This window comes from Harpegnathos saltator, unplaced genomic scaffold (assembly GCF_003227715.2).
Source record: "Harpegnathos saltator strain DR-91 unplaced genomic scaffold, Hsal_v8.6 scaffold275, whole genome shotgun sequence".
Taxonomy (NCBI): Eukaryota; Metazoa; Arthropoda; class Insecta; order Hymenoptera; family Formicidae; genus Harpegnathos; species Harpegnathos saltator.
In genome coordinates, this window is record NW_020230067.1 from 246878 (window position 1) to 257500 (window position 10623).

Consider the following 10623-nt stretch of genomic DNA (forward strand, 5'->3'; position numbering starts at 1 on the left):
CGCCGCGCGACACAGCATGCATTGTCGACGGTGCTCGGCTCCGTGGGAATTCGGGGTGCGTGCGGGTGCGCCAGCTGCGCGCGGAATCCAGGAAATCGTCGTAATGACGCGGCCAACACGCCAAATCTTTTCACGATTAATGACACGGAAGCGATTTCGTCGCGCGCCCGCCCGCCCGCTCGCCTGTGAATCGCTCGCACATCGGCAGGGCGAATTAGCGGCCTAGTCGCCGCAGCCCGCAGCCGGGCGTGAAAAAGAATCGGATCACCTGGCACCTGCCGCTTATTAACCGTGATACGCGAGCAAGCGAGCGCACGGCCGTTCGGCGGGAATGTACACATAAAGTCGACGCGTAAGCACGTGCAATCGATGGACGGCCGACATCCGGGCTGCCGGTGTCCGCGAACGAGCTCGCAGGCCGTCTCTGACCCTCATTCTCTCACGGATCGCCGGTTCAATCTGTGACACGTTTCGATACGGCTAATTATAGCGGTGTTGGTGATACATAAAAATAATGAATCCGAAATCGGCCTCTCGTCTTGGAGGAAAATCGATTTCGTGGGAAGGATCTGTCCGAACTGTCCTGTGTTCGGATTATCCGGTAATATTCGGATACGCTAAACTCGTACCGTTTTTTTTTTTTCTTTGATTGACAGATCGACATATTGCGTTGAATTGGAATAGCGATCGTTCACAAGTCCTTCATAGCTGGTTTTTCCTTTTGAGAGGAAACCGATTGCGCGGGAATTCGCCTCATGAATTCGCTGAATTCGTCGTGCCTGCTGGTTGACCTGTAATACTTCAATATGCCGGATTATATCATTTTTGTTTATGATATAAAAAATTAATTCCGAGGTCGTTCGCCTCGCGCACGCGAGTCTTCAAAAATCGACCTTTCGTGGCACACGCGCGCGCGATGTTGGAAATTGTTGCGTCAAAGGAAATATGATTCCATATGATTCCTCGTAAGTGCAATATATATATATATTTTTTTTTAACTCGATGAATATAACCTACATATTTACACAAAGTCTGTAGCTTGTATCTCATATACATATGTATACATGGCATAACTAATACGTGTATGATACATGTATCTTACAAAACTGCCTCGCACGATACACTTCACCTAACACATAACGCAGGCGATCCTGTACGGCACTTGATCCTTCGAGAGAAGTCCTACACGACACTGTCGGTGCACCCCTCGTTCACTTCTTCGCATTCACGGGATCAATCAAGCCGATTGCGGCACGATAACTCGTGGGGGTGACATTGCACGGATTTTCAGAAGATACAAAAGGGAAGAGTCAAATCGATCGTTCCTCAAAGATATATCGGCACATAAAATCGATACAAAAGGGACTTCTGTCCGACAGTTAACAATTCGACGAGAAGAATTCACTGAAATCTCTCGAATTCTCTGGAATCTGTTAGTTCAACGAAAAGTTGTCACTTTCACGACGGTCTGGATGCACGCGAAATTACCGTCGTATCGCTGTTGTTTAACATCGAACGGCATCCCAGTGTCGTGCCTGAGCTCGGTGTAACAACGAGCCTAATTGATTCGCGCTGATTTGCCCCGCGAACGTGGCACAGTCCGTCGTCCTTCACATCGATGAAACACATTGATGTTGCGTCGTCGTCGAGTAACGATTCGAGCGGTATATATAGTTCTAGATAATTAATACGCGTATAAATAATGCGTGAAACTCCACTAACCGCCGTCGACGGACGCGGCACGTACGATACTTCGTTTTTTTCGGAAACTCGTCGCAACTCGTTCTGCTCGAGTGCGATGAATGTCGTAAGGGAGAAAACGAGCGACTGAATTTTTCCTTCTGTTAATCATTTACCCGACAGTGAATCGAATTGATCGTTTATTTGATAAGACTCGTTAGCCAACGTGAGAGTTACTCTTGCACTCTCGCAAAACTTGCAATCGAAGCAAGCAATTTGCGACAAAAAGAAAACCTTCTTTTCTCTCAATCAGCAAAATACAACACAAGCTTACATTTTGTCCCTAGAATTTCAACGAAAAGAGAAGAAAGAACCAGCTAGTCGCGACTGTGATATTTGAAATTCGACACAGCACTGTTTATCGTTCCGCTGCGTCATCATTATTGCGAGATCGGCCTCGTTTGTACTTCGGACTGGCTCCTTTATCGGCTAATGGACTCGAGAGCGTGAACAAACCGACTCAGAAGGATATTCGCGATCCTTGACGCGCTCCTCGCCTTTGTGGGCTCCAGATCAAAAGGACGCGTGTATGCGATCAGCGGCTAATTACCGATTGATAATTGGCGTACGATATGGCTCACCATTGCGTTTCGAGCAAAGCTCCAATTAGCGATAAAACGGCCGCTGATCATCGACCGAATGTGTCGAGAATTGGCGGCGTTTCAACGGGTGCGCCACGACGAGTGACTGAGCGCGTGTCGAACGCGCTCCGCTACCTGCCCGAATATCCTTACTCGATTCCGTGACTAGACCGAGATTTCACAGGGCGTGCCGGAGGAGAACGCGAAAATGCAGCCTTTACTGTTGGATTCTCCGTCGACGGAGATCTCGCAGGCGACCTCCGTCCGTGAAAATGAGCCTTCGATCGTGTCGATCTCGCCTACGCGCGTTTCTATCCACAGTGTATTTGTATGCAAGTGTGTGTGTGTGTGTGAGTATGTTTATGTATTAAAATGCTAGTCAATGTCGACTTGCGCGCGAAAGAGCACCGGATTGCAAATCCGCAATCCTTGCGCAGTGGCGCGAGCAAGGGAGCCCTGGCCGCGCTTCGCATGCGCGATTCTCGTAGACGCGAAGCGGAAACAGCCGTGGCTGTCCTCACACCCCGTCGAAATCCTTTTAGCGTCGGTATCGTACACGAACGGTTGATTAACGTCCCCGGACGAGAAGGAATCCCGCAGACGATCGGCGAGGAGTCCTTGATCTTTACAAAAAAGTCCGCGAGTTCTCACAGTTAATTGTCCGCCTTGCGTAGCACCTCCTCCGCCTTCACTCTCAGCACCTCCGCGCTCTGCTTCCTGATCTCGTCGTCGGACGACGCCGAGTCCTCGTCCTTGTCGTGCTTCGAGCTCAGATTCTGCGGTAAACTCTGCACGCCGCCGAGATTCAGCGGGTGGCCGTGCAGAGCGTGGCCGGCCAGGGTGTGGCCGTTGACGTTGCCGTGGTTCAAGGACGACGCCGCTGGGTTCAAGCCGACCGGCAGCATCGTGCCGAGCGACGCCAGATTCTGCGGCAACGGCAGGCCGATGTACTGCGACAGGATCGCGTGCAACGGCGGCAGCTTGGGCGCGCTCGCCGGCCATGGGGGCGGGAACACCGGCGGGATGAACCAAGGAAACGCGCCGGTCGGTGGTCCCGAAGGATCGGCGCCGGGAACGCCGCTGGCCGTTTGCAGCAGGCGCGCGTGAAGGGACAACTCGCTCACACCTGCAAACAGGATTCAGCGGGTGCGCTCTTTTATTTCGCTCCGCACCCGTCTCGGGCCGCTCACGGCTCCCGTACGAGCGACTTTGGATTATAGCCAGGCCCGAAGGAGCCTGTCTTTTTGCTTCGCCGGTACTGTTGTTTCGCCCTTTTGTATTTGCCAACGTGAGAACTCCTAATGCGGAAAGCGCAACCGCGTGACACGTACGTCGATGTACCGCGCGTTCTTATTGTGCGGAGCTGGCGCTTTCATTCGGACGAATTCGCACTAGACGTGTCACTTGCATCTCTCAAACGCTGACGCGAATTACTAGTCTGGACTGTTACACATCGAGCGCTTTTCTGCTGGGTCAGTCGAAAAGTTCGGGTCTATTTCTCGTCTTCTACGACAACGAGTCGGCCATTCTTTGTGATAAAAGCATGTGAGCTGACAATAACGATGATTAATTCGTCAATAAATAATGTAGCAATAAAATAACAAAACTACAAAGATTCTCGGGATATGTACAATCAATAGGGCGAATCGTTAAAATGTTGAAAGAGAGAATCATGCAAGAACCAATTCTGATGTTCCAGCGAAATATCAAATTAACGAAATATTAAATATTAAAGCGAAATATTAAACAGCAACAATGAACACGTTAAAAGTCTGTCTTAATATTGCGGCGAATAGTTGGTTTCCGTCAAACCTGCAATAAAGTCTAACTTGACTCAAGAATTAAAAACCGAACTTTTTGACTGAACCTTTCTGAGGGGAGAAAAGGGGGAAAGAGCATCGGCAAAAAATGCCCGTTTTCGGTACCTCGATTTTTGAAACTTTTTTTCAAGCCAAATGGTTACTTATGATGACCCAAAAATCCCTGCAAAATTTCGAGACGAGCATATGCCCCGTTTAAGAAATATAGGGGGTCAAAGTTGACCATGTCCAATTAAAAAATATAGCAGCTTCACATTTATACTCCAATAATAATGTCCAAAAAATTCAGCCGAAATGGTTCTTTTAAGATTTTTGGCTGCTGATTACGAATCTGAAGCCAGATTTTAAAAATTAAAAATGGCGGATCCAATATGGCGGGCGAATTTTTCTTAAATTCATCAGATTCACTTGAAACTCGTTACTCGGGGGTTTTTGGGGTCGCTGATTACGAATCTAACGGTTAACTAACTTTTAACCAGCACTAAATCTTCTTTGTCACTACATTAAACCTACTTTGACCGAACATAGAATCTATTTTGTCCTACAATGGACCTATTTTTCCTCACATTGGACCTACATTCTACCTAGGAGCGGTGAGCGTCGAGCGGACTGAGTCTCGTTTTAAAGAGTTCGGCCTAGAGTTACGAAACCTTGAAAACAAAAGACGATCAGCAGATCATCATTTCATTAACATTCCATTCCATCCTACATCTTATTTGTATCGTACTCTTGCGAATGTAATAAAATAAAAGTTTCAGTTTCAAAAATTTGGAAATATTGTTATTTGAAAAATATTATTAATGATAAATGGTAAGATTTTTTTGTACTCTTTGTTTTTTCATGCTAATGACTTAAATCTATGCTTTTTTGTTGTTTAAAAAGTTTTTATATGCGCTACTGCAAAAAGTTCGATTTTCTAGTAAAAATGCCTTTCGTTAAATGCATTAGCTGTGATAAGCAAAGAAAAAGTAAAGATGACAAGTTTTTTATCTCTTTCGTATTTGGTGAACCCCAAAAACCTCCGAGTAACGAGTTTCAAGTGAATCTGATGAATTTAAGAAAAATTCGTCCGCCATATTGGATTCGCCATTTTTTATTTTTAAAATCTGACTTCAGATTCATAATCAGCAGCCAAAAATCTTAAAAGAACCATTTCGGCCGAATTTTTTGGACATTATTATTGGAGTATAAATGTGAAGCTGCTATATTTTTTAATTGGACATGGTCAACTTTGACCCCCTATATTTCTTAAACGGGGCATATGCTCGTCTCGAAATTTTGCAAGGATTTTTGGGTCATCATTTGGCATAAAATTTGGCATAAAAAAAGTTTCAAAAATCGAGGTACCGAAAACGGGCATTTTTTGCATGGGGCTTGCCGAGGCTCTTTATTTCTCTGATGCCTTTTTGCGACTGACAAACAATATGGATGGCATGCTAGTTGAGGCCAGGAGAAGAAAATTTGAAGAGCGCGAGCTTCCTCGTTACGCGGTCGAACGTAGTTAATAAAAATCGATCGGTAGGATGTCGTAGAGTGTCGGAGTCATTAGCGGAAATATTTTTTCGTCGCCAACGCGTCAATCCCCTCTGCCCCTCCCTTTTCCGCCCGCGCAAGTTTTACCCATAGGGCGTCTCTCTTATGAAAAATTAATCGGCCAGGGTTTCTATTGCGCATCATTCGCACGTGATGGCTGCGACGGCCGACACTGAAATTAGACATAATTGTCGCCGATTGCATCTACCCTTCGTAACTCGTGCCTCGTCGTCCTCCCCTGCGTATATCACGAGCGTAACACGCATGTTACTACGTTACAGCGAAGCGAGGAAGCAACTGTGCGAATGAAAGCGCGCGTTCACGATTGCCCGGCGATCCGCGACTCGTTCATCGTCGGGAAATGCGCGATTCGAATTTGCAGCGAAGCTGAGGAGAATTCATTGAGAATTAGAGAGAGATAGAGATAAAGATAGAGATAAAGAGAGAGAGAGAGAGAGAGAGAGAGAGAGAGAGAGAGAGAGAGAGAGAGAGAGAGAGAGAGAGTCAGAGAGGGGCGGAGAGGGAGAGAGAAAACTTGATCGACCAGTCATCTCTTAGAAAGGCACAGTGTTTAAAAACAGGGCATGGTAAAAATTGTTCAAATTGTGACTGCCGACGGTAATTCGCGAAACGAATTTTTTTTTTTCATTACGTACGAGAAATGTCAAAACTTTGGAAAAAGACCAGCTGAATTCATCATCACGCTCAAACTCACCGCCTTGCTCGACGTGCATGAAACTAGTGTCTCTGCCTAACGCCTTTTCCTTCTTGCGCCATTTCGCACGACGATTCTGAAACCAGACCTGAAACAGAGGAGAAGTATCTCTTTCTTTTATGATATTAATCGGAGCTTAGCAACTATTTTATACTCCAGACGGGACGAGACTGTCGCTGCGCAGCGAACAACAAATTGCCGCAACTAATTCCATTATCGCATTAGACCGTTAAGAGATAATTCGCAGCCTCGGATGATCGCTAATTGTCAGAACATCAGGAGGATTCGTCACGAGGATTCGAAATTGGCAGAAAAGGGAAGTGCATGAGAACCCCAGGCACGCGTATCAGAGCGCTCAACAAAAGCTTGCTCTCGAGGTTGATTAAGCTAATTGTTAACAATTATCCTGATTTCCTTCGTACCCCTGAGTGCTGGTAACCCCTGCCCTCGGCCCTATCCTCATCTATCCCCGGCAACCCTATCGCTGGTCCGGTTGCCGTATAAATGCTTTCGCTTTCTGCCCGAGCTGCTCTGATTTTTCGTTGGGTACCAGGAGCAGCGGCGGAAGGAAGAGGAGGAAGGAAAAAAGACGAGCGAAAGAGGAAAAGTCTTATTATATCCCGGGTATTCTCCTTCAGATTCGACAATATATATGGAAAAAATATGAAAAAAGCAAAATCAAATATGGAAAAAAACATAAATGTAGGATAACAGAGATGTATGAGTAATGGCCGTGTTCATCGTAAGTACATCGTTGAATAAACAGTTATAGCTGTAAATACTGTAAAGAAAACAGGTCGGGATAAGACAATATCGATTTTCTATTTAAGCAGTCTGACGGTCCTTTCTTCCTGAAGACGCCTTCTTCCTGGAATTCCTCGGCTGCGAGGATTACGATTTATATTAATACGCGACGGCGTTAATCATAACTCACGAGACAATCGAATAAAATTAATAATACCGACGTGCCATCGGAGCGCGATAAATTAGCAAATTAGCACGGTGGAATTGCGAAGTAAAATCAAACGACGTAGGAAAACCGGGAGCGCGCGCCGGAAAGAGAGAAGAAAGTGGCATCGAGGAAGGAGAGAGGAATAACGTTGAGGCGAGGGAAAGAGGCGAGCGCTGCCGGGCGAGGGCAGGAAATTCAATTGCCTAATTGCTGTTAATTATTTAATCGCCCCTGAATAGCCCCTAACGCCTAAGTGCTCGCAAACCTTGCGTCATTTAAGCGACCCGTCGCCTCCCGGACTCGAAAGTTTGCAACGCCGCCGACACGTTCCCATAACTGCCGCGTATTAACCTCTCGGACCATTTGTACCATCGAACTCGCTAATATTTCCACAATTCTGCGTAACTTCTACAATTCTTGGCCGGATATTGGCAATTCATCCAGATTATTTTCGGCGAGATAGTATAAATTAAGCGCGCACTTTTTCTCACGTCCTACAAACGTTCGACTAGAGTAAACTCAAATATGTGTAAGATAATCATATATAATATTTATAATATTATTGTTTCGAATAATATATGTACATAAATTATTATAAATATAAATTATCTTTGAGGATGGCTACAAAAGACACACTGTTTAGAAATTACTGGAAAAATTACAGCTTATGGAGATCTTTTTTGTACGGTCATCTCTTACCCGAATTCGGTATCCTCATCGGTAAATAACGTCTCATTGAAAAGTGATCTTGATCAACTCGGATGCTCCGAAAAGATTACGAGAAGAATGTTTTTCAACAGTTTCTCGGTGGCGCGTAAATTTTGGAACTATCGACACCGTGTCACCTTATCTGATAAAAGGTAATTAATTTAAATGAAGAGGAGAAATCGTCTCTCCGACCGCATAAACCGCGTAGTGAAGTAACTCATCGCGATTCCATGGAGAATCGCGCCGTACTGCATACGCAAAGGACCATAAAAACTCCGACGGAACATCCAAATGCGGCGATCGCGGAATCGACCGACGAGCACAGAGATAGGAAAAGTCAGAAGCGACTCGCGATTGCATTACCATACGCGCGATCATCGCGATACATCGGCCGGCCGTTAATATCGAAAAATGGAGTAATTTCGCATCTGGAATCGCTGCGAGAGCACGCGAGAGGTAGTAGGAAGGACGGGCAGGGAGGACGAGGATGAGGCGAGGAGGGGAAGGGAGGGCAGGAGGATTTCCTAGATTGAAATAAAGTGGCCGTGGCACCAGTGCGCCGCGGCGGATCATTTAGCGGTTTTGTCGAGCGACGGCCAATTGCCGGCATTGTCGCTCCGCTGTACCACAATGGGCCAATCGGAATGCTCTCTGTCTCTTTTCAGCATCACCGCCACCCTTCCGTCGACGTTGCTTCACGCAACCCCTCGCACTCACTCATGGACATATATACATATGGAATATGCCGTACATGTAGAAATGTGTATACATATACATACATACACACACACACACACATATATATATACACACGTACACACACACATCGTACACACATGAATGTATCTCTGTGAGTATGCGTATCTCCTCAAAATTACCGACAGTTTCTTTGCCATGTGTGCCTACGTCAGTACGAAACAATCGAACCGCCGACTCCAGGGTCGCGCACTTACTCGACGCCGAGGCGATGTTGGTTCTTTGAGAAAATCCCTCGATCGCCACAAGCATCTCCCATCATCTGGATCCTCCGTAAAAAATCATTCACCGTCCACGATCGGCTCGCATTCAAATGTTACTCGACCAGATCAGAAATAATTCGTCGACGGAGTCGATCTGTTCGAAATTGTTAAACGCGACGTTGCTAATTTGATCCCCTAACCGGGATACTTTTGGCGAAGCGTTCTCTATGAGAATTGAGTTATCTGCAGGATAACGTATTAGAAAGGAAGCGCGCGGATACACAGAAGGGGGGAAGAGAGAGAGAGAGAGAGAGAGAGAAAGAGAGAGAGAGAGAGAGAGAGAGAGAGAGAGAGAGAGAGAATGATGCGTACCTATGGACTGAACTACACCCCAATGCGCTGCGTTTCAACATACTTGAATTTGTCAAGGACGCCGTTTTAAAGTAATTCCTAAGCAGATTACTGCTCTATACAAGGCAGCTCTTCGGCTCTTCGCTCCACCCAGCCCTTTTACTCCGCTCTCTACCCGCGGAATTAATCATTGACGAAATCCGGGCGTTGCATGTGTTTCGCAAAATTACAGATATAGAAACGGCAGCGTGACATTTTGCGATACAATGCTCCCTAATTAGTTGAGTGACTCGCACCTTGAGGCTGAGTCGCGCGAGAGAGCGCAGTCCTGCGAGAATTCGAGGGCGCTTGATGCTCTCCGGGCTCTCCGCGAGATACATAAGGCGGGCTTTGGAAAATTGTTGGCTCGCGAAGATCATTCTGTGCTGGTCACAGTGGAATGTACCACGGAAACGTTGTATTTTATTCGCGTAAACAATGGTGAGCGGTTAAAATTTTGGAGATCGTGATAAATTATATATGCAACAAATATACTCACCCACAAAAAAAATGGGCCACTAAATTTTAGTACAGTTTCCTGCATATCTTTCATATCTTTCAATAGCGACACTCAGCCAAAAATTATCGTATTGATATGAAACAAGGTTCAAATTAAAGCTTAGATATTGCTTGTCAACAACTGAACACCTAAAAGTGAATTGTAATAAATGTTTTACAAAATGGCGGATGCTAAAGATAAACTTCGATTAATGGGAAAAAAAATTTATTTTTTAACTGTTGCACTGCTCAGGGGAATCGGTTCTCTGGTGCAAAAATTTATGAGGTTTAAAGCTCATTTATTTCCTAACAAATTCATATTTTAATCATTTTTCTACGACCTTTTTGGATAATGTTATGCCGTTTTGAAGAAAATGTTATGAATTCGGATGTGAATCCTATCGAGCATTTATGGGCAGCATGCTGAAACGAAGAATAAGAAAACATAATACTCAAACGTTAGTAGCACTTCGCAACGCTTTGTAAAAAGAATGGAACAATGTAAAACAAGAAGAAGTCAGAAATTTGATTTACAGTATACCCCAACGAACAGAAGAATTGTTAAATACGAGTAGAGACAATAAGCACTATTAAATTTAAACACACACACATACACACGTAGATATACACACATAGAGATACACACACACACCCACACTCACACATATGGGATCAGATTCTTGTCACTTCCACACCGTTGATCTTGGTAACGTTAAGAGCAGGACAC

At 45.4% G+C, this 10623-nt stretch overlaps 1 protein-coding gene across 1 annotated transcript in view; it reads right to left on the reverse strand.

Annotated features, from left to right (window-relative positions):
• Positions 1-1025: 1025 nt before the first annotated feature.
• Positions 1026-10623, reverse strand: part of hbn (aristaless related homeobox homeobrain) — a 19722-nt gene continuing 10124 nt past the window's right edge. Inside the window, exons 3-4 of the mRNA XM_011154536.2 lie at positions 6390-6477; positions 1026-3447 (exon numbers count right to left, since the gene is read on the reverse strand). Of these exons, the coding sequence (XP_011152838.1) occupies positions 2975-3447; positions 6390-6477 (561 nt within the window). The 3' untranslated portion in view covers positions 1026-2974. The remainder of the gene's footprint in view (positions 3448-6389; positions 6478-10623) is intronic.